A 27,916-nucleotide genomic window follows, 5' to 3' on the forward strand; every position below is an offset into this window, starting at 1 on the left:
GCTTGCCTGTAATCCCAGTTACTTGGGATGGTTGAGGCAGAAGTATCATTTCATCCCAGGAGTTCAGAACCATCCTAGGCAACATAGGGAGATGCACCTAAACACACACACCGAAAAAAAAAAAGAAAAAACCTAGTTTCTTGGGGTAGGGTATAACCTGGTAGAGCAAGTGCTTAGCAATGAACAGACTATGGGAATTTTTATGTTTCTTTTTAATAAATTCTGAAATTTGTTCAAATAAAATTCTGGTTTAGAATGTAAGAAATAAAATCTGAAGTTAAAGTTAATATTTGTGTCACAGGGTTGAATTTAAAGTATTTTGTCAGAAGATGGCCACTGCACAATTGCAGAGGACTTCCATGGTATGAGTTCTTCTATTTCTGTGTGTGTGTGTGTGTGTGTGTAGATATGTATATGCATATGAGTACACATATATGGATTTTATTGTTTCTTATAGCCTTAGGTACTTTATTTTTGAGGGTTTAATAATACCTGTTTTAAGAATAGAAGAAATTTGCCGGTGCGGTGGTGCACACGTGTAATCCCAGCAGTTTGGGAGGCTGAGATAGGAGGATCAAGAGTTAAAAGCTGGGCAGCAGAATAGAATAGACATTATGATTGCTGTATGTACAAACTATGGGTTCAATCTCCAGCACTAAATAAACAAATTACTTTAATAATCCATTTATGTGAGATCTGCTATCAAATGGCTCAAAATGAGAACCTTACTCAAAATGTGATTCTGCAATCTGTACAATCAGAAAAATGAGAAATTATACCCCAATTGATTCAAATGTATGAATTGCCAAGATCATTCTAATGTCATGTGTAGCTAAAAAAAAAAAAAAAAAAAAAAAAAGAGTTAAAAGCCAGCCTCAGCAATGGCAAGGGACTAAGCAACTCAGTGAGGCTCTAAATAAAATACAAAATAGGGTAGGGATGTGGCTCAGTGATCAAGTGCCCTTGGGTTCAATCCCTGGTACCTTAAAAAAAAAAAAAAAAAATTTGCTAAAATTTTCAACTAATGTAGAATTCTGTCATATATTTGGTATATTACTTTACATTATAGGCTCAAATTTAATTTACAGTAGGTATTAATGAATGCTGTTCAATTGTTTTGATGAAATTATTGTTCATACCAGTCTACTACTAGAAAATATTCATGACTCAAAAGAAAAATATAAAATTGTCATTTGGGGGATGATGCATCATAGTTAGCTTATATTAAATTAGTCAATGACTAAAGTGAAAATCTTATCTATCTCTGTATTATGCATTTACAGTTAATTTGCAAGGAGATTATTAAGTACTTTTTGCATGTACCTTTATGCGGTTACTCTAGTACATCCTTACATTTTATAACCTATTCCAATATTCTCAGGATTTCTAAACACTATGGGGAGGAATTCATAGGGAGAACATCATCATGTTTATGCAAAATTAGATCTGTTCTTAAGTGCAAGGAAACTTTATTTTCAATAAATGTAAATAAGATGTTTTAATTTCCTTTGAATTGTAGAGTGCATTGGTATTTCCCAGTAAGATATCAACTGAGCAGCAGTCTTTGGTATTAGTGAAGAGACTGTTAGCAGTTTCAGTATCCTGCATCACGTATTTGAGAGGAATATTTCCCGAGTGTGCTTATGGAACAAGATATCTAGATGGTAATGTAATATTAAGACTTTCTTTTAAACATGTTGTTGGCTGGGCCTGTAGTCCCAGCATCTTGGGAAGCTGAAGCAAGAGGATTGGAAGTTTGAGGCCCCCATCAGCAATTTAGTGAGACTCTTTCTCAAACAAAGTTAAAAAATAAATAAAAACTGGGGATGTAGTACAGTAGTAAAGCACCCCTGGATACAATCCCCAGTACGAAAAAGAAAAAGATTTTATTTTGGCTTGCCTTTTTTAAAAAAAATATTTTAGTTGTCAGTGGACCTTTGTTTATTTATTTATATGCAGTGTTGAGAACCAAACCCAGTACCTCACACATGCTAGACAAACACTCTACCACTGAGTTACAACCCCAGACCCCTTGGTTTGCTCTTAAACTAACTTTTTTTTCCTTGGTCCTGGGTATTAATCCCAGTACTTCACACATTCTAAGCAAGCATTCAACCACTGAGCTTCATCCCCAGCCCATACAACTGTAACTTTTGATTTAAAGATTGTGATTTTAGTAGAAATTTTATTAATATAATTCATATATCCAATAATTCACAAATTTAGAGTGTACAATTTATTAATTTTAGTATGTTCACCAAATTGTGCAACTGTCACCACAGTCAATGGTAGGATATCTTCATCACCCCCAAAAGAAACTCCATACCCATTAAGTCACTATTGTCTTTCCCCCTGCCTTCCCAGTCATAGGCAACCACCAATCTGCTTTCTGATCTATGCATTTACCTATTCCAGACACTTCATATGAAAGGAATCCTATAATATATGGTCCTTCATGACTGGATTCTTTTACTTAGCCTAATGTTTATGATGTCCATACATGCTTTTTTAAAAAAAATATTTATTTTTTAGCTATAGTTGGACACAATACCTTTATTTCATTTATTTATTTTTATGTGGTGCTGAGGATCAAACCCAGGGCCTCGCATGTGCTAGGCGAGTGCTCTACCGCTGAGCCAGCCACAGCCCAACCCCCCACCATACATGCTTATTTTGGCTTGCCTTTCTTTTTAATATTTTTTTTTAGTGTGATTTGTCAATGGACCTTTATTTATTTATATGCAGTGCTGAGAACCAAACCCAGTACCTCACACATGCTAAACAAGCACTCTACCACTGAGTTACAACCCCAGTAGCATATGTTAGTACTTTATTCCCCAAGTTACTGAATAATGTACCATTATTCAGTGACTATGTAAGTGGCTGTAACAGTTGAACATGTGGGTTGTTTTCTCTCTTTGGCTGTCATATATGACACCACATTCATGTTCAAGTTTTTTGTTTGGGCAACTAAATGGTTTTTGTTTTGTTTTGTTTTTTGAAGTGCAGAGATCAAAGCCAGGACCTCACACATACTAGGCAATTGCTCTGCCATTGAGCTACACCCCTAGCCCTCTAAGTGGGTTTTAAAGAAGTATATTCAATACTTTTGAAAAAACTTACTTTTAAAAATTTTTTTCAGTTTCTCTAGTGTAATTTCACCTGACATTACATTTACAATGATGAAGTAAATAGATAAAAAATATTTTGGCCAGGCACAGTGACACAAGTCTGTAATCCCATCAACTTGGAAGGCTGAGGCAGGAGGATCACAAGTTAAAGGTTAGCCTTGAAAACTTTGTGGTAGTGTATGTTCTTGTGCTATTTTAAGGCAATAAAAATAACATGCCAGTTTATACTATAACTCTTGAGTTTATTTGTTTTTGGATTTAGATCTTTGTGTCAAAATTCTGAGAGAAGATAAAAATTGTCCAGGATCAACACAGTTAGTGAAGTGGTAAGTAAAAAAAAAAAAAAAAAATTCCGAAAGATAAATAATGATTTTTCAAAATCACATTTTTATGTACATTAAATACCTTTCAGTGTTTAACCAGATTTTTGTGATTAACCAATTAACACTGGGTAACATTTAAAAAAATTTTTATTAATGTTTTTTGTAGGTGTAGAGGGACAGAATGCCTTTATTTGTTTCTTTTATGTGATGCTAAGGGTTGAACCCATTGCCTTACACATGCTAGGCAAGTGCTCTGCTACTGAGCTATAGCCCCAGCCCCAACACTGGGTATGGTTTTTTCAGATCTTTGGATTTATGCATTTAATTTTTCTTTTATTTCATGCCTGAAATGAGGAGCTTCATTTTCTTATTATCGCTCCTCTAAATAGCTGTCAAATATGTTATAGTTGCCTTCCATCCCCATCATCATTTTATATTTCTGCCATATTGTTTCTTATGTTTTATCTTGGTTTTTGTTTTTGTTTTGTTTTTCTTTTTGGTACCAGTGATTGAATTCAGGGCCCCCTTAACAACTGAGTCACATCCTCAGCCCTTTATATTTTTTATTTATTTTTTTATCATATATATATATATATATATTTTTTTTTAAATATATATTAGTTGTAGTTGGACACAATACCTTTATTCATTTATATTTTTTTTTTTAATTTTAATATTTATTTATTTATTTTTAGTTATCGGCGGACACAACATCTTTGTATGTGGTGCTGAGGATCGAACCCGGGCCGCACGCATGCCAGGCGAGCGCGCTACCGCTTGAGCCACATCCCCAGCCCCATTTACATTTTTTAACGTGGTGCTGAGGATCCAACCCAGGGCCTTGCACATGCTAGGCCGAGTGCTCTACTACTGAGCCACAACTCCAGCCCTATATTTTTTATTTTGAAACAGGGTCTGCTAAATTGCTGAGGCTAGCTTTGAACTTGTAGACTTCCTGCCTCATCCTCCTGAGTTACTGGGATTACAGATGTGCACCAACCTATTCATCATCTTGTTTTGTTTTAAGCTCTTTGATAAGAAGGTTGCTTTGCTGGGCACAGTGGCACACACCTCTGATCTCAGCAACTCTAGAGGATCTCAACTTCAAAGCCTGCCTCAGCAATTTAGTAAGAACCTGTCTAAAATTTAAAAAAAAAAAAAAAAAAGTAAAGGCCTAGAAACATAGTTTAATGACAAAGAGCCCCTGGATTCAATCCTCAATATCAAAACAAACAAACAAAAAAAACATAGCAGAGTGCTTTAATAAGAAATTTGGAGGCTGGAGCTGGGGCTCTGGTAGTGTGCTTGCCTTGCATCAATGAAGCACTGGGTTCGATCCTCAGCACTACATAAAAATAAAGATATTGTGTATCCATCTACAACTAAAAAAATATTTAAAAAAAGAAATTTGGGTATTATTTAGTAATGAGCTAGTATAGAGATTTATGAAAATATCTATTTTCTAGAAATGTATTTAATCTAAAATGAATTTTTGGCTTTCTTAGGATGCTAGGATGCTATGATGCTTTACAGAAAAAATATGTAAGTCTTTCAGTACAAATTTACTTCTTTATTTTATATTCTATAAATTTGATAGGAATTGACATGTAGTAAAACATTAAATTAACTTGGGCATAGGCCAGTTTGAGTTACTGAAAAGTTTGAACATTTGAATATTTTAAAACCTAATCTTCAACTCATTTTAAGCCTAATGTAATTAATACTAAAGAAATTTTGCCAAGCTGGTTTTGGTTAATTAATATTCATTGGTACTAGTAGCACATACTAACTTAAAGAATTAATGAACTTATAGTCCATTTATTAGTTTCACATGCATTTTACAATCTTCTTTACACTAATAATTTAATAAATTATTTCTTAATTAGGGTTCAGAAACAAATTTCCTTGGCCTCAAGATGTAATTCAGTGACAGGGTGCTTATCTCATATGCCCTGGTTTATCTCAAAAATGAAGTAGTTCATTTTTCTAGTTCAATCCCCAGGACTACAAATAAATAATTTATTTTTTTAAAAAAGATATTTATATGTGTAACTGATGTGATTCTGCAATCTGTGTATGGGGTGAAGGTGGGAGTTCATAACCCACTTGAATCAAAGTGTCGAATATGATATGTCAAGAAATTTGTAATGTTTTGAACAACCCACAATAAAAAATTAAAAAAAAAAAAAAAAAAAAAANGAAATATAACATCATTTGGTTTATGTTTTACATTGTTTAAAAATCTGTCTACTGTTTAGAGAATATGTATAGAAGGAGAATAATGTTGGGAGTAGGAGGAATAGCACTTAGGATATTACTATAGTAATGATGAGAACTAATGATGACTTAGGATGACAGAAGAGGAGATTCAGAATAGATAAGGGAGTAGAACTGATTGGATTGGTTGATGAATTGGTTGTGAAATATAAGGAAAAAATTAGAATCAATGATGATTCTAGATTTTTTGGTAGATCAGTTAGGTGAATAATTTCTATGATTTTTTGTTGTTCTTGTTCCTATGGTCTCCAAAGCCTCTCCCCTTTATTAAATGCATAGGACCCTGAGCTCTCTACTTTTGCTCTTTTCACAATCAGAACTTAGGGACTGTGGTTATAACTCAATGGTAGAGTGCTCGCCTACCGTAAACGAGGCACTGGGTTCAATCCTTAGCACCACATAAATGTAAAATAAAGATGTTATGTCCATATAAAACTTAAGAATAAATACTTTTAAAAAGATATTTATTTTTTAGTTGTAGTTGGACACAATACCTATGTTTTATTTATTTATTTTATGTGGTGCTAAGGATCGAACCCAGGGCCTCACACACGCTAGGCAAGCGCTCTACCACTGAGCCACAACCCCAGCCCAACAAATTCTGAATTAATGAAATTTTAATGAAGTTTTTTTAAATAGACTAAGCCTTTTTACATACTTAATGTAATTTTATACTACATCTATAAAGAGATCCAGTTCTAGCAAAATTGTGAGGGTGAATTTTTATCCATAGTCCCTAACCTTTCTCATGAAGACATAGTAAATATTTAGTGCCTACTATATGCAAGATGCATATTCTAGGTAGGACCAGGGTAAGGTAATAGTGGTCAACAAAACAAAGAGGGTCCCTTTTATAGTAGGAAAATAGTCAATAGATACTTTCCAATAGTGTTAGATGCCATTAATTTTTTTAGGAAAAGTATGCGATAAATGTAGAGAACATACTTTAGATGGGATAATCAGAGGAACTTCTCTGAGGAGATGACTTTTAAACTGAGACCTGAATGAGAAGAAATCAGCCAGACATTGATTTGGGGAGAGAATATTCCTGGATGATCAGCAAAGAATTATAGAGCAATTTGAGTTACAGGAAGAAAGTGAGGGTCATAATGACTGGGTCATAATGCCATGGGAAAGAATGGCATGAGATGAGCCTTAGAAAATAATTTTGAGTCTGAGCATTCAATGTTATATATAGGTAAATAGTTTGCATTTCAGAGGCAAAGAAAAGTCATTGAAGATTTTAAATAGAAATATAACATCATTTGGTTTATGTTTTACATTGTTTAAAAATCTGTCTACTGTTTAGAGAATATGTATAGAAGGAGAATAATGTTGGGAGTAGGAGGAATAGCACTTAGGATATTACTATAGTAATGATGAGAACTAATGATGACTTAGGATGACAGAAGAGGAGATTCAGAATAGATAAGGGAGTAGAACTGATTGGATTGGTTGATGAATTGGTTGTGAAATATAAGGAAAAAATTAGAATCAATGATGATTCTAGATTTTTTGGTAGATCAGTTAGGTGAATAATTTCTATGATTTTTTGTTGTTCTTGTTCCTATGGTCTCCAAAGCCTCTCCCCTTTATTAAATGCATAGGACCCTGAGCTCTCTACTTTTGCTCTTTTCACAATCAGAACTTAGGGACTGTGGTTATAACTCAATGGTAGAGTGCTTGCCTAGCATTCATGAGGCCTTGAGTTTGAGCCCCAGGATCCCCTGACCAAAAAATCATACTCATGTTGCTAACTTTTAACATGTTGTTTCACAATATATATTTTTCTTCTAACTGGCAGTAATGTCCTGTTTTTCTTAAAACAAATAATATGCTGACATGAATTTCAGCCATCATTTCTAGCAGAAATAGATATTTTGGGGAATAGAGAAGCATAGGTAAAGTGTTGCCTCAGATATGATATAAAGTGTATCTTTAATAAATAAGACAAAGTTTTTTTGTATTTATTTGTTTTAGATATTTTGATGCTAGAGATTGAACCCAGGGCCACTCACATATTAAGCTTTTGCTCTATAACCAACCTACATTTCCAGCTCCTAAATTAGTTCACAGAATTTTTGTGCTCCATCATGAAAAACGTATTTTATAGGATACAAATAAGGTTTTTGTTCTTTGTTGTATTTCAGCTAAGGATGGTCGTTCTAGCTGTAAGTATTTTTAAGTTGTATGTTATTTTTTTAAAGACTGTCAATTTAGCCTGGCTTTATTAATGACACTAAAACTATGAATTGTTTATGTTACTTTATTCAAACAACTGATCTATTCAATGGGAAAAAAGTAATAAACTAATATTTTGGGTGGTCATTTTTGTTTTTGTTTTGCTTTGCTGAGTTCACTTAATACTTTTACTTTAAATGTCCAATTTACTTTTTCTTGAATACTTAACCTCAGATAACTCAACTATAAATTATTTTTAAATAGGTATACACCAATCCAGAAGACCCTCAGGTGCGTGTTCTTGAGTTAGTAAAGAAACATAATGCTTCTAATGTCAAAAATAACTCAAAACTACAATATATTTATATTTTATGCTTTTAATTGTGCTTTAATCAACATGTTTTGTATGTATTTTCATGTTTAAACCTTGTAAAGGTCTTCTGAAGTGAGTCAGGGCCTGTATCATTCTGTTTAAACAGATAAATACAGTTACTATGCGAAATTATGTAACTGATCCTAGCCCACAAAGCTTACAAACTGTTAGATATGACCTAAATTGCCTGATCCTTATTTAATTACAATATTCCTTATCTGCAATTATCAAAAGACATGAGTTTTGAGAAAAAATGAACTCCTCCTTAAACTTTGACTATTCATCTCAATTGAGGCACATCTACTACAGTTAAAGGAGAGAGGCAGAACAAGAAATGAAAGGGAAAATGAGAAGAAACAAGAGGGAACGACTGAATGCATATTTTATAGTAGTGCCTATTCTTAGACTTTGTGAGCACTTTCATTTATTCATCATAGCCTTCATGTGGTAATTACCATTATCATCTCCACTTTATAGATTAGGAAATCTAGGTACAAGGTTTCTTGTCCATGGTCTCTAAGTGCTTAACCATTACATTACAGGTGTTAAAATATAATGTTTCACACAGTCATGGAAAAGCAGATTTAAACTTATTAAAAAAACAAAGATGGGGGGCTGGGTTTTTGTGGCTCAGTGGTAGAACACTCTCACACATAAGGCACTGAGTTTGATCCTCAGCACCACATAAAAATAAATAAATAAATAAAATTATTTTTTTTAAAAAAGAGAACTGTTTCCTTTCTTTATGTGAGCACTGACATGTAAAGAAAGCAAAGTATTCCAAGCTTCAGGAGGATTAGGAATATATCTTCTCTGATAGTCATGCTGGCTATCAATGCTTAATATACGCCCATAGTGACAAAGCACATGATTTTGGCAAAGGATATAAATTAGTTGATTGTTCAGAAAACTAATTAATTGTTCTGAAAATGTTTATTACCATATGTTTTATAGTTGTGTACTTTTCTATCAGTAAATAAACAACTTTACTGATGTACTAATGATATTATGGAATATTTAATGTATGTCAGGAACTTTATTAAGGGCTTTGTATAAATTATCCCATTTGATAAAATTTACCATTACCAATTAGCTAGGTACTGTCTCCAACTGTTTTTTAGGTTGGAAAACAAAGTTTAAATGGCTTGCATATGGTTACAGTATGGTAAAGATTTAAACCCTGTGCTTAGTGTATATCTTAGTTCATTTTCTGTTGCTGTAACTAAATAGCAAAAATGGGATACTTGTAAAAGAATAAAGGCCTAGTCAGTTTATAGTTCTGGAGACTTGGATCTAAGATTGAGGGGCCACATCAGATGAGGGCCTTCCTGCTGTTGGGGACTCTATGTTGAATCCTAAGGTGGCACACACATCAAATAATGAAAAGAGACAGTCTCATACAAGAGACAGAGTCAAACTGTCTTTTATAACAGACCAGCTCTGGAGATAATCTATTAACCCATTAATCCATTAACCCATGAATGGACCAGTCTATTCATGAGGGCAGAGGCCTCGTGATCTAATCCCTTTTTAAAGGACCTTCGTGGTCCCACCTCTTAATACCTCAGGTTGAAGATTAAATTTCAGTTTGAGTTCTGAGTTCTAATAGTGACTTTCAAACTATAATAATTGGGTTTTTTTTTTCCATCTGATACTGGGGATTGGACCTGGGGCCGCTCTTAAGCCCACCACCCTTTTTTATTTTTTATTTTAAGACAGGGTTCTCACTAAATTGCTGAGGCTGGCCTTGAACATGTGATCATCCTGCCTCAGTGTCCTGAGTTACTGGGATTACAGGCATATGCTACCACATGGCTATGGCAGTGTCTTAATGTTTTATGCTGCTATAGCAGAATACTTGAAATTGGAAAATTTATAAGAAAAGAGAGATTAATTTTTTTGCAATTCTGGAGACTGCAAAGTCCAAGATCTAGGGGCCACTGGCATTTGGTAAAGGCTTTCTTGCTGCATCATCCTATGGTGGAAGATGGAAGGACAAGAGAGCATGGGTCAAAGAGACAAAGAAAGGGAAGAAAAAGCCCAAAGAGACAGAAAGAGGGGGGAAAAAAAAAAAGCTCAAACTCTCATCCTTTTATCAGGAACCCACTGCCACAATAGATGAAACTTTTTTACTATGATGAAGGTATTATTTGCAATATGTCCTGTGATAAAACAGCATTAATCCATTAATAAAGGCCCTCTGGACCTAATTCTCTCTTAAAAATCTCACCCCTCAGCACTGTTGTATTAGGGATTAAGTGTTTAATACAAGAACTTTGGGGAACACATTCTGTTGAGGTATTATCTCCCTCTTGCCTGCTTACTAAAGAGTTCTTAACACTTGATACACATAACACATTGCAGTGACTGGGAGAATTAGACTAAAACTCGAAATCCAGATCATAGGAATTGACTATGAAGACTTGAGAGTGTCAATGGACCAATAGGGGTCAACATGTTGGAAAAAACTGTTAACTAAATGTTAAGAGTCATAAAAAAGCATATATAACTATTTGGCAGCCACAACTATGTACCAGTTACATAATGGCAATGTTTTCTATTTAAGACAATTTCAGAATGTTACCAGTTTAAGTTCAAGTACACAAAAAATGGACCAATCATGGACTTTATAAGGTACTGTTCTGTAGTTTTTTTTTTTAATTTTACAGATTATTTGTTCATTAATACTATAAAACTAAATTTCAGTATTCTAAAATTTGTCAAACTCCTAATTAGCCTCCAAGATGTGACTATACAAATGGAGTAGTGACTTGGAGTGGCTACAAAGAAGATTATATAGCTAATTATATTCTATTTTCAATTGTGAAGAGGAACTTAAGTGATTAGAAATATAATTAAAATCCATCGTTTCCTTTAAACACCTTACATAAAATGCATATTACATAAAATTAACTGTGAGATTATAATAATGAGATTAATAGTGATTTAAAAATTTTATAATAGTGACATTAAAACACATTTTATAGTAACTTTCTGCTTAACATGGTGCTATAATAAGAGTCTCAATTAGTTAAAATGTGAAGTTATGATATTAGAAGCCACAAGTTTTGTGAAAGAAATTAATATCTGATTCTCTTCTAGTAAAAATCAAAGTAATGAATCTAGCATGTCATCTGCCGATACCAAGAAAGCAAGTATTCTCCTCATTCGCAAGATTTATATTCTAATGCAAAATCTGGGACCTTTACCTAATGATGTTTGTTTGACCATGAAACTTTTTTACTACGATGAAGGTATTATTTGCAATATGTCCTGTTTTAGTCAGTACCTGTGTGCTATACCACTATTAAAACAGTCTGGGTACCATTCCAAATGTTTTTAGCACCTTAATTTTTATATATTTTTTGAAATTATAAATTTCGCATATAACAGCATTATTTGAAAAAGAAAGATTTGAAAAAAATAGTCTTTTGTTTTCATTTTTTTGTTTTGTTGTACTGGGGATTGAACTCAAAGCCCTCTACCACTGAGCCACAACCCTTGCCCCTTTTTATTTTATTTTGAGAAAGAATCTCACAAAGTTGCCCAGGCTGGCCTTGAACTTGTGATCCTCCTGTCTCAGTCTCCCAAGTTGCCAGAATTACACTTCTTTAAATATATGAAAATATACACTTTTCTAGTGATAGGAACATGTTAATGTATAACTTGCCTCATAATTAAGGAAATAAAACAGTGATATGCCAATTTTCACTTATCAAATTGGTAAAATTTGTAAATCCTTTATTGACAAAGGTGTGGGAAAGCAGGTACTTTTATACATTCTTTTTTTTTTATTATTTATTTTTTTTTTTAAATTTTTTATTGTTGGTTGTTCAAAACATTACAAATTTCTTGACACATCATATGTACTTTTATACATTCTTGAGGGAATGCATATAAGTGCAACATTTTCAGAAGACAATTTGGCAGTATCAAAATTTTAAATTAAAAGATCTATAGTTAAAAAAATTTGAGAATATACTTGTATATGTAACACTATATATTTATAAGAATTTTCATTATAGCTTTGACTAAAAGAGGAACAAACTGGAATCAACTTGAGTGTCCTTTCTTAGGTATGAATAAATAAATAATGATACATCTGTAGAATAGAATACTGTGCAAGTGGTAACAAAGGATGTTCTGGTAAATTGTCTAAGAGAGATTATTAAATGAAGAAGGTGTGGTGGCACATGCCTATAATCCCAGTGACTTGGGAAACTGAGGCAGGAAGATCAAAGCCAGCCTTAGCAATTTAGTGAGGCCCTAAGCAACTCAGTGAGACCCTGTCTTTAAATAAAGTATTTAAAAAGGCTGGGGATGTGGCTCAGTGGTTAAGTGCCCCTAGGTTCAATCCCTAGTACCAAAAAATAAAAAATAAGAACTAGGTACAGAATTATATGTCTCATTTTGTTTTTTAAGGATATGCATTTCCTAAAACCTGTGTAAATATGAAGCATTCTTTTATTACATTCATAATGTTTTGTAGAACATAAGGTAACTATAATAACAACATTTAGAAAATACTAACTCTGCCAGTTCTCTTCTGAACATTTTACAGTGCTTTAATTTGTTTTATAAACAGTGAATCTATGAAGGTAGGTAACTTATTTTCCTCATTTGACAGATAAAGAAACCAAATCAGGGATGAAAAATAATTTGCTAAAAGTTACACAGGCATGGTGGCCCATCCCTTTGATCCCAGAGTCTCAAAAGACTGAGACAGGATTGGAGCTGTAGCTCAGTGGAAGAACGCTTGCCTAACATGTGTGAGGCACTGGGTTCAATCCTCAGCACCATAAAAAAATAAACAACAACAACAACAACAACAAAAAAACATTCTGTCCATTTACAACTACAAAAAAAAAAAAAAAGAGACTGAAGCTGAAGGATCACAAGTTTAAGTCAGCCTCAGCAACTTTAGTGAGACCCTGTCTCAAAATAAAAATAAAAAGAACAAGGGCTAAGATTGTGGCTCAGTGGTAGAATGTGTGTCTGGCATGCATAAGGCTCTGGGTTTGATTCCCAGCACAACAAATAAATAAATAAATAGAACCAAGGATGTAGCTCACTGGTAGAGTGTCCCTACCTTCAGTCCTAGGAAGGAAAAGTTACCTTTAGGAAATAAAATGTGCACAGGCCCGTGCAGTGGTGCATACCTGTAATCCCAGAAGCTTGGGAGGCTGAGGTAGGAAGATTGCAAGTTCAAAGCCAGCCTCAGCAAAAGTGAGGCAGTAAGCAACTCAGTGAGATCCTGTCTCTAAATAAAATACAAAATAGGACTGGGGTTGTGGCTCAGTGGCCAAGTGCCCCTGAGTTCAATCCCTGGTACCAAAAAATGTGAATAGTAGGAGGATGACTTTGTATTTTTCAGTTTATGTCCTTCCATGCTCTTTGAAATTTAATCTGTATGTGTATTTTAATAGTAATAAAATTTTTTCAATCTTAACAGGACAGTTTATACTTAACTTTTTTGCAGTTACACCCCCAGACTACCAGCCTCCTGGTTTTAAGGATGGTGATTGTGAAGGAGTAATATTTGAAGGGGAGCCTATGTACTTAAATGTGGGAGAAGTCCCAACACCTTTTCACACCTTCAAAGTAAAAGTGACCACTGAGAAAGAACGAATGGAAAATATTGATTCAGCTATACTATCACCAAAACAATTGAAAACACCACTTCAAAAAATCCTAATGGACAAAGATGATTTAGAAGATGACCAAGAACATTACATAAGTGTGAGTGTTTAAAAGGAGTTACAAAGTACAATAGTAACAAATGTTTGACTTAATTCTAAGAAAGGAATTTAATAGCTTTCATTAATGAGTACTGTATTATCATCATAAACTCAAGGTTTGAAGGCACCTTAAAGTCTAGGTCTGTAGTTTTAAAATTTTTTACCTTGGTCCAAACATTATTCTTAGAATTTAAAAACACTATTCTGATTAAAGTCCTGGAGGCCCAGCCACTCATCACCTCACCTACTCTGGAATTGTACTCTGAGGAAACCCCAAGGATTATAGGGCATAATTTGAAAACCATTGTACTAGTCCAGTTCCCCAACTAATGATAGAATCCTTTCTACAATATCCCTACTAAGTACTTGTATAGCCAGTACTTTAATTTTTCCAGAGCCTGTAAAGTCACGATCCTGAAGCATCTTAGAATTCCTGCAAGGCAGGAAAAGTGTCTTGTACATTTTATAATCCTTTAGTGCCTAGCATTTAGATTGTATTCTCAGTATTGAATGAATGGGAAAAATATAAAAGAGCCTTTTTGGTTGCCTCATTCCCAGCAAAAGTGAAAGTCATCATTACTTTATTCTTTTCAAAAGTTAACATTATGTCTAATCTTACCTCATGTTTTCTTTCATTCAAAATGATGACTGTAGTACTTATGTATAAAGGATCACTATTCTGAACTAGGCTCTGTGGCCACATCTGTACAAATAGAAAATTAAATTTTCAACCAATTCAAAGAAGAAAACTTTTTCCTAAAGCCTAAATCCTAGTCTTGCTTTAAACACAAATATGGCTGGGATTTTTGTAGCATTCTTTAAAATATTTGTATCTCTTTCACATATGTCACAAAGGGAACAATAATTATAATTTGGACTTTAAACCTGTTGATATATCTACCATACCATGACTGAGCTTATCCTTCATTAATAACTTCCTGAGGAAAGTTGAGGCATAATCAGAGTATATCCTAACATAGTATGAAAATTCTAGAGGGCTGGGGATGTGGCTCAAGTGGTAGCGCACTCGCCTGGCATGCGTGCGGCCCAGGTTCGATCCTCAGCACCACATACAAACAAAGATGTTGTGTCCACCGAGAACTGAAAAATAAATATTAAAAAATTCTCTCTCTCAAAAAAAAAGAAAATTCTAGATGCACAGAAGTGATAGCTTATTGCACAACATGTCTCATTCAGTGCTTTCAAATAATACATATAATAAAATTTAAAGGTTCTTGGAATCATCATGCATTTTAGTGAAAGTTGTATATTTTTATCATTTGTCCTTAAAGCAATCTTTCAAAGTAAAGAAAAATAGTAGTACAAAGTAAAGAAAAATATATTGGGCTGGGGATGTGGCTCAAGCGGTAGCGCGCTCGCCTGGAATGCGTGCAGCCCGGGTTCAATCCTCAGCACCACATACAAAGATGTTGTGTCTGCCGAAAACTAAAAACTAAATATTAAAAAAATTCTCTCTCTCTCTCTCTCTCTCTCTCTCTCTCTCTCTATATATATATATATATATATATGTATATTATATATTTTTTTTTGGATCAATAACTTGCCTTGTGATATAAATTCTAGGATTACTTTTATTTCTAGTGAGTAAAGTAGTAGTTTTATATGTAGCCTTCACATAAAATAAATTTGTTCATAAATACTTCACAATTTTTTAAATTTCTTTTTGAAATGTGTTCATTTTTTTTCTTCACATAATTATGTAGGATGATTTTGACTTTGAAACTAAAATGGAAGAGCAGAAAAAAAACTCTGGAGTTTCTGAAGTTGGCGGTAAGAAGTTAACAAAAATGTAGATTAACTATTAATTCAATTTTATACTATTTTAACATTTTTTTTCCCTTACAGAACCAAATTTGGTTTGTGAGGAAGATGAAATTATGAGGTGTAAAGAAAGTCCAGATCTTTCAATTTCTCATTCTCGGGTATAAACTTAATATTAAGTTCCATCTAACTTTTAGTTCGTTTGTTTTTTAAAGATGGTTGCTTATGGGGCTGGGGTTGTGGCTCAGCCATAGAGCACTCACCTAGCACATGCAAGGCACTGGATTCAATTCTCAGCCCACATAAAAATAATAAATAAAGGTATTGTGTCCAGCTACAACTAAAATTCATATATTAAAAAGAGATTGTTGTTTACAAGACTATTTGATTTTTCATTATTTTTCAGATATTCTGTTTTCTGGGTCTTTTAGAAAATAAGTATTTAGAACTTGTTATTGTTAACAAAAACTGCCTGTTACATGTTGAAAATTTTTGAGTTTATTACATGATTTTGTTTAAATAAACCTTAAACTATTCATAGAATTTCAGAGCTAGATAGAATCTTATGCAATTATTAATTCCACCCTCCTTTGTATTATATATGGACTGTAAAATACATTTTTTGTTGCCTTGGAGCAGAACATGTTTAATTTTGTTTTCCATGTAAAATACAGTGAAATTCTGAAATAACAGATTTAGATAATATGAACCTGGAAATAATGGATTGATAATTAATTACCTACCTTCCTTTATCTAGCTCCTTTCTCAAATTGGAGTGAGCTAAAGTTCGTATCTTCTGGAAGGGTAGTGCTTCGTGATCATTTGAGCGGTCTCAGTTCAGTACATTGTCAGTTATGCACAGTGTCAGCTTACTAACTTTACTTTGGTGCCGTTTGTAACAGTATAAGCCAAGTCAAAATTATTGATTTTCATTAACTTAATATAATAAGCCCCTAAGTTTTATGTGATTGAATTTTAGACTCCATTTTATTATGATATGAAAGTGTTTTGTTATGTTATATAATTTTATGTAACTTATTTTCTAGGTTGAGCAGTTAGTTAGTAAAACATCTGAACTTGATGTGTCTGAAAGCAAAACAAGAAGTGGAAAAGTCTTTCAGAATAAAATGGTAAATGCCTTTTTAGGTTTTAGGTTTGTTTTCCATTCTAACCTTGTAATTTCCCCCCACATATGAGTTTATTTTACTATTTCATTTATTGGAATATATTTAATATGTACCTATTATATGGCAGGTACTTTACTAGATGCAGAGGATATAACCTAGTTAACACATAGTTCCTAATTTTAGCTGAAAGTTTGGTAATTGGAAGCAAACAAGAAATGACTATCATAGAAATCTTAATAGAATACATAGGAAGCACAAAGGAAAGAATAGTTAATTTTCGTAAACTATCAGAACATTCCCATGTTCTGTCTTATAAATTGATTGTATTTTTAATGACATACAAATTAATATTTTACATACATAAAAGATTAACATATATATATATGTCTTGTACTAAATGAATGTCATGTTCTTAAGCAAAAACAAAATCAGTTTTAGTTTTGTGTATGAATTATACTAAATAAGAATTTACATTTGAACTGGGTGCTATGGTACATGTTTAAACCCTTTTACTCAGGAGGCTGAGGCAGTTGTGAGTTTGAGACCAGCCTAGGCAACTTAGTAAGACGCTCATCTTGAAATGCATATGTGAATGTATATACCTTTAAGTTACTCTCAAGGTTAAGGGTAAAGAAAAAGCATTTGTAAAATATGAAATAATATATCCAAAGTTAGGGTACTCTATCAATGGTGTGCTAGAACATTTGTTCCCAACCCCTCATCTGGTAATATCATGTTGGTAGCTTGATATTGGACATTAACAGAGTATTGACTGATTGGAAATCAACAAATGCCTCAGGGTTTGTTTCTGGCACACAGTTGGTGGTTAAACCTTTACCAGAACACCACTGATTATGGTGCCCTTTTTAGGGGTCTTTTTCTCCCCACATTCTCAATAGGAAGTTAGAATTGGCAGATGGCAACATGCAAACTAGTATGCTGATGAAAACAAGAAATAAAGAAATGCCAAGAATTTCTACTTCCAGCAGCAAAATGTTCTTCCTAGCCAGCTTCCATTTAGGATGAGTATCCTTTACTAGGATATAAGGAGCGAGGCAAACATTTTACAAAATTAGTAGGCAAGATTTCCTTGTAATATAACGTTAAGAAACTTTAAGGATGGGGCTGGGGTTGTGGCTCAGTGGTAGAGCACTTGCCTTGCGTGCATGAAGCACTGGATTTGATCCCCGGCACCACAAAAAAATAAACAAATAGGGCTGGGGTTGTGGCTCAGTGGTAGAGTGCAAGCCTAACATATGGAGGCCCTAGGTTCCATCCTCAGCACCACATAAAAATAAATGAATAAAGGTATTGTGTCCAACTTCAACTAAAAATTAAATATTAAAAATATAAATGAATGAAATAAAAAAGTAGCCTCTCTCCTTTAAAAATAAAAATAAATAAACAAAATAAAGGTATTCTGTCCATCTATAACTAAAAAATGCTAAAAAAAAAAAAGATACTTTAAGGACATAAATTCATTTCTTCAATTTCACGTGTTTTTGGAGATGAAGTCTTAGGATACTTGAAATTTTGAGAATCATGGCTGAATTGGGGCTAGGAAATGTCAAGAAATTAAAATATTTGATAATAAATATATAAAGGAGGTTATCATTGGGAAGGATTATTCAAGCATGAGGAAAGAAATATGTCCTTTTAAAGAATAGTATTATGTCAGTTAATAATTTGCCGTCTTCCAGTATTCATTTTAATAACTGTATGTACAGCATTATTCACAATAGCTGAAAGGTAGGAAAAATCTAAGTGTCCAGTAGCAGATGAATGGATAAAATGAATTTTCTTAAATCCTACAAAGAAATAGTCAGCCATAAAAAGGAATGGAATTAACTGTACAATGCAGTAACTTGGATGAACCTTGAAAATATGATGTCAATTGAAAGAAGCCATTCACAAAAGTTCACATATCATCTGTTCCATTCATGTTAAAGTCACAATTGGGAAAGCTGTTGAGAAAGAAAAGCCTTAGGGCTGGTGGGAGGATAGAGGAATAACAGTATTAACTAAAGGATATTAGGGCTTCTTTTGAGGATGATGAAAATATTCTAAAATTGAGATACTTTTGTACAACTCTGGATATACTTAAAATCATTTAGTTGTATCCTTTTAAATAGGTTAATTGTATAATATCTGAATTACATCTAAATAAGGCTGTTTTTTTTTTAAAAAAAATGCATGTAGTCATTCATTTAAAGAAAAATCAACTATTGGTTGCTCTTTGAGAAATAACCAATTAGTAATTACTCTATCTTTGTGGAGGCAAATGGAAATCCACCAGTAAAATCTTCTAAAGAAAATCGGAAGAGAAGTCAACCTGAATCTGGGAAAACAGTAAGTCTTATGATAATGTTCATACCTATTGTGAATAAAATTTAACCTATGTTAAAAATCCAAGTATCAGAATATCACTACTATAGATTAACATAATAAATTTGATCATGTGGCTAGAGTTGTGGCTCAGTGGTAGAGTGCGCCTTGCATGTGCAAGGCCCTGGGTTCAATCCTCGGCACCACATAAAAATAAATAAATAAAGATATTGTGTTCCACTACAACTAAAAAATAAATATTTAAAAAAATTTGATCATATCCCTGAATAGACCTCAGAGCTCTGATATTCAGATCTTGTTCAAAAATATTTTGTTCTAAAAATGAGGTGATTTTAAAATAAGATACAAGCCAGTCATGGTGGCACACACCTGGAATCTCAGTGATTTGGAGGCAGAGGATCACAAGTTCAAAGCCAGCCTTAGCAACTTAGTGAGGCCCTAAGTAAGGTAAAGAGACCTGTCTCAAAATTAAAAGGGATGGGGATATAGCTCAGTGGTAAAGTGCATCTGGGTTTAAAAAAATGTATGTATATGTATATACACACCCACACCCACACATACATACACACACCTCCACCCCCCCCACACACACATAATCAAATAAGATGCAGTATTTCAGTGTATTGATATTTTCCACGTAAATAGCTATTGACTCATTCCATGAATGATTTAAAGTTATTAGAGAAATTTATAAAATAAATAAAAATTGGTGTCAGGAAAATTTGAATAGAATGAAAAAAATGATATAATATCCAAGTCATGTTGTTTATATGGAACTGAAATTGGATCACAAATTCGTCTGAGCTTTCTACATATCAAAACTAAACTAGAAACTTTAGAAAGTTACCAAAAAATATAGCATTTTCTAGTATCTCAGGAGAGTGAAAACTTTTCTTGACGTAAATTGTATATAGTTGCTGCATAATCAGAACTTTATTATACCAAATCAGATAAAGTATTTGTCTTTTTTGGGATACTTGCTCATATTTTTTCAACTAAAAATTTTCATACCATTAGTAGGTTAGAATTAGACAACTAAAAACTTAAAGACTATTTTTTAAAAATCAAATGTTAAAATTAGGGTAATATTAAAGGCTGGGTACAGTGGCACGTGCCTGTAATCCCAGCAACTCAGGAGGCTGAGGCAGGAAGATCACAAGTTAGAGACCAATCTTAGTAACCTAGTAACACCCTCAGCTACTTAGTGAAAACACATCTCAAAAAGTAGAGGGCTGGGGTTGTGGCTCTAGCATGTGTGAGGCACTGGGTTCGATTCTCAGCACCACATAAAAATAATAAAGTAAAAGTCCATCAACAATTTAAAAAAATGTTTTAAAAAATAAAAAAAAAATAGAAAGGACTGGGGATGTGACTCAGTTGTAAAAAGTACCCCTGGTTCAATCCTCAGTACCACACATAAAAAAGGTAATATCAAATATACTTGATTAATGCTATTTTCAATTTACATAAGAATGAAATGGAATAACCTCAATACATTTGGTTCTTCAATTTTTCCAAATGTATTAAGCCTCATTTTTTTGGCAAAATCAAAATTAAATTTGTTATGCATAGTCAGTCCAACTTTTCCCATCAAAATCAAACTTCAATAACTCAGGGGCTCTTATTAGTAATTTCCTAATTCATCTTTCCATTCACTTAAAAGGGTACACTAGGGCCTGGTATGTATGTAGCTCAATGGTAGAGTGTTTGCTTGGCATTCACGAGGTCCTGGGTTCAATTTTAAATACCACACGCACAAAATGTGTGTGTGTGTGTATGTGTCTAATATCTAGCAGGCACTGCTAAGTACCAGAAGTACAAAATCAAGACATGATTTAAATCTTACAGAAGTACCAAGGTAGAAGGTTTTTGTATTTGTAAATGAAAATATTTTCCGTTCTCATCACCCCAAAAAGTTTGACTGTTTTAAAGATACCATGTATATCTATCTTCTAACCTCTATGACAACCTTAATGAAGATCTTATACTTTGAAAGTATTTACTTTTCAGCAGCCATCAGATATGTACTTATAAGCTGGGCACAGTGACAATTGCCTGTAATCCCAGCAACCTGAGAGGCTAAGACAGTAGGATCCCAGATTTGAGGACAGCCTCACCAAGGCCCTAAGTAACTTAGTGAGACCTGGTCTTAAAAAATGAAAAAAGTCTGGAGATGTAGCTCAGTGGTAAAGCACTTCTGGGTTCAATCCCTATTGGCCACATACACCCCAGAAAAAAAGATGTACATATGTTCAGTAATAAATTTTACCTTACTTTTAAATACCCTAGATATCTTTACCATAGTTGAAAATAGTTATGGTTGGTATGCTAGGTATTTTTTTTTAAAGAAACCTTAGAGACATGACAAAAGATAAAGACATTAACACTGGAAAGTATTCTAAGTAGTTTTCTTCTTTTGACAGGTTCTCCATCACTTTGATTCTTCTAGTCAAGAGTCAGTGCCAAAAAGGAGGAAATTTAGTGAACCAAAGGAACATATGTAAAAATTACTTTTTCTACTACACATTTGCAAAGTTCTTCTCAACATTTAAATTAAAAGACGCTATATTAGTATTTTAAGGTGTATTTTTCCTACCTCTGAACATTTATATGTAGTTTTAAGAAGTTCATTCACTGAAATGAAGTTTCTAGCTAACTATTGTATTGTTGTCTTTAATCTTAGTAAACCTGAGATAAATTCAAGAGGACTTTTGAATAAAACCAAAAGTACAAATACCATAATTATTCTGTTTATTATCTACATATTGATCTACCTTCCATTTTAGTGAACAAAAATATATATTAACTGTTAAGCCCTCTAAAGCCATTTTTGAAGCAAATAATGTTTATTTTCATATTAAAATTTTATAGGGATTCACTTTTTACCTATGTTAAAACTACCATTTAACTGGATGTTTGTCATTGTGTTGTTATTTAAACAATGTTTTTCAATACTTTGAAATAGTGTATTAACATGGTAATATATAATGTACAATTTAAATTCGGTACTTTACCTATTTTTTTTTTTACATTTTTTTACTATAGGACAAAAAAGATGACTGGTTTTTAAAGACTGATATTTTTACCAGCATAAATAAAATGTTGTTCAGTATGTAGGCTCTTTCATGGCTCCAATTTTTATTTAATTAGAAAGTGTTTATGTATTAATTTTGAGATCATTTCGGTAGATATTATTTTGCAACAGTTGAGCACACTTCATAGAACTTTTGAGTGGTAGTGTGAAAGACTGCTTTTAATGAGAAACCTGAGACCTAGTTCCAGTCTTGCGATTTCCTTTCCCTTAGAAAAGTAAGAGTTAAGTCTGTTAGCCTCTTGTAATTTCAGCGGCCATATTCCAAAAACATTCATTGGCTATGGGCTTGTCAGTAACAAGCGCTGAATAGGGAATTTTGGTATATAAGCCATGCTAGGAATGTGCCCAACCTGTTAAATGTAAACCAAATAAACGTCTACAAACCAATTCAGATCAGGTTTTTCTGGGAACAGTCAGGTTAGGGTTAAGCTATCAGAAAACAACCCAATTTTAAAATGTTTTACTTGGTCTTAGCTTTATTGCTTGGATACCAATGCTTTTCATCCAATTGTCCCAGTATACGCTACTACTCTTAACACACCTGCTACATTGAAAATGCCCAACAGAAACCTTTTACGATTGGCAGCTCTAGTTAGCTTACTGGACGCTTTGATTGGCCACTTTAGTGGATGTGGGGAGCGCAGCTCTCTTTCCTCTCTTCTACCAAGGTTCCTTCATTGGATTGACCAGCTGTCAGGTTGAACCCAAACCTGCCTCCTTTTGGTGATGTTTGTCTGGATCGCAACAATAGCCCGGGGAGAGCCTCCCCTCATAAGCTCCGATTGGCTGGAATCAACCTTGGGGTTTTCTGATTGGTCCAATGAAGAAACACCAAGGTAGGTTGCCTAGTGATCCTGAGGAAGCTGATGTGTTATTCCTTTTCTGCATCGAAGGATCAGGAAGTTTGTGCTCTCTGCGTGGCTGAGAAGTTTTTCACCTACTAGGACGGGGGTGGGGTGGGGAAAACAGGTGTCCTCCTGAAATAGAGCACAAGCTGCAGCCAGAGTCCAACTGTAACCCAGGGGTAACATCAGGTAAGCAACAGGAAAATTATATTTCCTAACGTCAATAATTTTTTTTTTTATTTTATGGGGACAGGGTGGTTTTAAATATTTATTCATTTATTTATTCTTGGCCATTTGTTTTTTCATGTAGGATTTTTAACTAGTAAATGTTCAAGGGAAATTGATTCCTCAAAGAAAATTCCCCTTTATTTTTCATCCCTGAAGGTTTAAAGTTTCTTGGATTGGGTTAGGAACTAATCCCAGTTCAGTGCCAGAAAGAGTTAGTGCCCTAAAGCACTTATTTTATGGTTCTGTTCCTCCTTTACTCTTCTCATCTCCCATCAAAGATTATATTTGAAATATACTTTTGCACAAAGAATCTTTTGTAACTCACTTCATTTGTATTTCTATTTTAAATGTTCTCATGCATTTCTGAGTATTCGTTTTAATCAGTATATATTTATTGAGCAGTTACAACGTTAAAGACATTGTGCTAGTTGCTATGGAGAATATAAAAACCCAAGAAGACATTATTCCTGCCCTCAAGAAGTTTACAGTTGAGAGACAGCCATACCAAAAGAGAAACTATATTAAATACTTTAAAGGAAGTAAGTATAAATAAAGTTCTGTGAAAGTACAGCGGAGGGAACGAACAATTCTGGCCATGGGGCATATGGGTAATAGAGATAGATTTCACTTAAGGCTTCCTGGTGGGGCAGTAGGTCATTGAAGAATGGGTAAATATAGAGAGGAAGGGAAAAGGGTTAGAATCCCAGCAAGACAAAGGAGCAGAGGCAGAAAAAAAGCATGAGATATATTTGAGAAAAGATTTGACAGCAGTACGTGTTAAGAGTATTGAGAAGTATTGCTAGAAGGTAGAACCAGATCTAGTCATTAACAATTCTTAAATACTATTTTTTCTTTTGATCTGAAAGGTACCTTAATATAGTGCCTGATTTTAAATATTTATTGTATATCATCTTCAAAACTGACACCTAGATTTGTATAAAGTAAAATAGGCTAACTTGTAAACTTTACCACAGATGATTTAAAATTTTTAAACAACTGTAGTGCATGGTATTAAAAAAAAGACATGTGCTTTGATTTTTTTTCCCCAATGCTGGGGATTGAGTCTAGAGTCTTGAACTCGCTAACTTAGTACATTCTCTAACACTGAGCTATATCCCAACACCCCTTTTTTTGTAAATGAGAAAGAATTCGCTAATGTTTTAAACATTTTTGCTAGTGTTTTTTGGTAGCAGCTATTTGTGTACTCCCAAGATGGCTAACTAGGGCTATGTGAAATTATTGCACATGATTTTCTGAATGTTATTCTCTAGCCTAGTGGTCTCCAAAGTAAGTGCATGAAATAAGTCATTAGGGTATAGGAAGAAAATATTAAAACACATATTTCTATTTTTTCTCGTTTTTTATTTTCGGTTTATTTGCGTTTTATGATATAGTACCATTGAATGTTTTCAGAAATTAGATAAATTATTGTGTTCATTTTGATGCTGAATGCTCATATTTTTTTGCTATTTTGTCTTATTTAACATGGGGATCCATCTTGTGGAGGAAGAGTATCACTGGACATTTCCTCCTTAGTTATAGTTTTTATGCATAAAAAATAAGCACATTTAAACAGTGATCATTTCTATAGGACTTTAGAATTATTGATTTGATTTCTTGTCATTGCCATCTGGTAAAAAAGTTGGAAAAGATATTGTGTCTCACACCCAATTTTCTAGTCATTACTTTCTTCTATAAGTTTATAAATATTTCCTATTCATATACATTTTTAGTATGTATGTATGAATATCTGTATTTATTTGCATAAGCACATATATGGATGTTTTTCATTATTCCCTCCAGAAACAAGTGAGAATGACCACATTAACTCACCGAACCCGTCGCACTGAAATAAGCAAGAACTCTGAAAAGAAGGTAGAAAGTGAGGAAGATACTAATCAAGAGAGGAGTCCAGAAAACGAAGATTCTGGAGACTCTAAGGATATTCGCCTCACCCTTATGGAAGAAGTATTGCTCCTGGGACTAAAAGATAAAGAGGTAATGCAGTTACATTTGCTAGGCTGTCTCAAATATTGAAATATTAGAATGTACTAGGAAGTAATCTGATGAAATATTTTTATTAATGTTTTGACTAAATTGGCCTTAAAAATGAATTCAAATCATCTTGGAAATAGAGGAATTTAAGTTGGTGTCTGATATACTTGTAGAGTAAAATCGAGAAGTATGATTACTTGAAGTATAATTACAAAATTGTAGAGGATATAAGAGAGGATAATGCAGTGTTAAGTTTTGCACTTGTACTTTTCAAAGTCAATTTCATGGTGAAATAGTAACCTCTTATTAAAATAAGAAAGAGAACCCACACATTCTTCTTTTGCTGGGGGTGACCTCCCTGACCCTCCTTTTTTCTTGATGGGGCAGTTTACCACTGTAGCCTTCCAGGTGGCTGGGATTACTGGCGTGTGCCACCATGCCCTGACTCAAATCTTCTTGAACTTTGGGGGCAAAAATTCTTAAAAGACAAAAAATGTGTGTTAATTACACTATCTTACAGAAAAATAGGTGATGAGTTGGCTTTTTGTTTTTTCTTTTTTAGTACCAGGGATTGAACTTAGGAGCACTCTACCACTGAGCCATAACCTCTGCCCTATTTTGTATTTTATTTAGAGACAGGGTCTCACTGAGTTGCTAAGTGCCTCACTTTTGCTGAGCTGGTTTTGAACTCGAAATCCTCTTGCCTTAGCCCCCCAAGCTGCTAGAATTACAGGTTGCACCACCACACTGGCTACCAGTAGGTTTTTTGTAGCAGAAATAGTTTACATTCTCTTCTGTGGATTGTTAGAATTTAAATCAATAGTTGAAGGTTATTTTAATTTTAGAAATTTAAAAAAATTTTTTCTGGCTTTTTTTTTCTAGTAGTATACATTATCCTCTATTTGTAATTTAACTTTTTACTATGTTTTCCCATCACTCTTCCCACATAAAGAGGCATATAGATGGGACTAGGGTTGTGGCTCAGTGGTAGCACGCTTGCCTAGCATGCATGAAGCACTAGGTTCGATTCTCAGCACCACATACAAATAAACAAAATAAAGGTCCATCAACAACTAAAAAATAATTTTTTAAAAATTAAAATATTAAAAATATTTTTAAAAGCATATAGATGTAATATTTTAAATATTTTTCCCTTTGCAAGAAAATTTTGATAAAATATCATGAAAGTGTCTTTTTATAACTGACCTCACTTTTGAAAATTTATAAAAAAGTAAAATGTTATTTTACATAGAAAAATATTAAATTTGGCTTCGATAATTGTTCTTAACTAGAAAACGCTACACACATCTATTAAAATCTCTTCTTTTTTATATTTCTTTTTTTATTTTATTTGTTCTTTTTATATATACATGACAGTAGAGTATATTTTGACACATTTACATTTATTTCATGACTTGGGAATACACTTGTTTCTTGGACTTTATGGTTTTTATTATTCATCATAGTGATTATTTAGCATATGGGTGATTTATTGTACAAAATGGGCGGATAATAATTAACCACCATTTAAATTGTTCTAATTTTACTTTTGTAGACAGTTGAAAAAATTATAGCTTCCATTTGGCTCAGCAAGCATAAGAGATGATAAATTCTTTTTTTTTTTTTTTTTATTTCGAGACAGGATCTCACTAAGTTGTTTAGGGCCTCATTAATTTCCTGAGGCTGGTCTCGAACTTGTGATCATCCTTTCTCAGTCCTGTGAGTTACTGTGATTATAGGCATACATCACCACATCTGACAAAGGTGATAAATACTTAACACTTAGATGAATAAGAGAGGTCAGACCTTCTGATTTATTTAAGTACTACTAGTTACAAAATGCTGGTTGCATAACTATACCTTTAGATATATTAAATTTATTTCCAATTCTAGTTATTTTCTACTCAACTCCTAAACTATTAGCCTATTTGCTTAGTTGATACTTAATGTAATTGAGGATACCCATTATGTGCTTATCATTATTTAAAATACTAAAGTAAATCTGGGGGTGGTAGCACACACCTGTAATCCCAGTGGCTTGGGAGGTTGAGGCAGAAGGATTGAAAGTTTGAGGTCCTAAGTAACTAAGCAAGACCCTGTCTTAAAATAAAAAACAAAAAGGGCCGGGCTCAGTGGTGCATACCTGTGATCCTAGTGACTCAGGAGGCTAAGGCAGGAGGATCATAAGTTCAAAGCCAGCCTCAGCAATGGTGAGGTACTAAACATCTCAATGAGACCCTTTCTCTAAATAAGAAACAAGAAAAAAAGGGGGGGGGGCTGGGGATGTGGTTTAGTGCTCAAGTGCCCCTGTATTTAAAAAAAAAAGGCTGAGGATACCCCTGAGTTCAATCCCTGGTACCAAAATAAATTTTAAAAATATATAATAGGCTGGGTTGTAGCTCAGCAGTAGAGTACTTGCCTGGCATGTATGAGGCACTGGGTTTGATCCTCAGCAGCATGCAAAAAAAAAAAAAAA

At 33.6% G+C, this 27,916-nt stretch overlaps 2 protein-coding genes across 4 annotated transcripts in view; both read left to right on the top strand.

Moving 5' to 3' along the window:
* Positions 1-329: 329 nt before the first annotated feature.
* Hormad1 (HORMA domain containing 1) lies at positions 330-22,085 on the top strand. The gene is made up of 14 exons (XM_015502669.2): positions 330-362; positions 1,520-1,664; positions 3,394-3,457; positions 4,960-4,996; positions 7,882-7,902; positions 8,177-8,203; positions 10,852-10,919; positions 11,388-11,539; positions 13,765-14,024; positions 15,748-15,814; positions 15,890-15,966; positions 16,852-16,935; positions 19,210-19,281; positions 21,702-22,085. The coding sequence occupies exons 1-14, from the start codon at positions 330-332 to the stop codon at positions 21,780-21,782; spliced, it is 1,188 nt and encodes a 395-aa protein (XP_015358155.1). The 3' UTR covers positions 21,783-22,085.
* Positions 22,086-23,224: 1,139 nt separating this feature from the next.
* The window catches only part of Golph3l (golgi phosphoprotein 3 like), a 45,370-nt gene continuing 40,678 nt past the window's right edge, over positions 23,225-27,916 (top strand). Inside the window, exons 1-3 of one of the 3 annotated variants that reach the window (XM_015503001.2) lie at positions 23,226-23,406; positions 23,848-23,984; positions 25,249-25,443. In XM_015503001.2, coding sequence (XP_015358487.1) covers positions 25,261-25,443 — 183 coding nt within the window. In that variant the 5' untranslated portion in view covers positions 23,226-23,406; positions 23,848-23,984; positions 25,249-25,260. Of the gene's footprint in view, positions 23,407-23,847; positions 23,985-25,248; positions 25,444-27,916 lie in introns of all 3 variants that reach the window. The other 2 variants (XM_048814891.1, XM_015502999.2) reach the window with 2 other exon arrangements.

This window comes from Marmota marmota, unplaced genomic scaffold (genome assembly GCF_001458135.2).
Source record: "Marmota marmota marmota unplaced genomic scaffold, marMar, whole genome shotgun sequence".
Taxonomy (NCBI): domain Eukaryota; kingdom Metazoa; phylum Chordata; class Mammalia; order Rodentia; family Sciuridae; genus Marmota; species Marmota marmota.

Coding starts and splice junctions, on each gene's coding strand:
- Hormad1 (XM_015502669.2), top strand. CDS start 330: ATGGCCACTGCACAATTGCAGAGGACTTCCATG. Junction 363..1,519: donor AATTGCAGAGGACTTCCATG/GTATGAGTTCTT, acceptor TTTGAATTGTAG/AGTGCATTGGTATTTCCCAG. Junction 7,903..8,176: donor TAAGGATGGTCGTTCTAGCT/GTAAGTATTTTT, acceptor ATTTTTAAATAG/GTATACACCAATCCAGAAGA.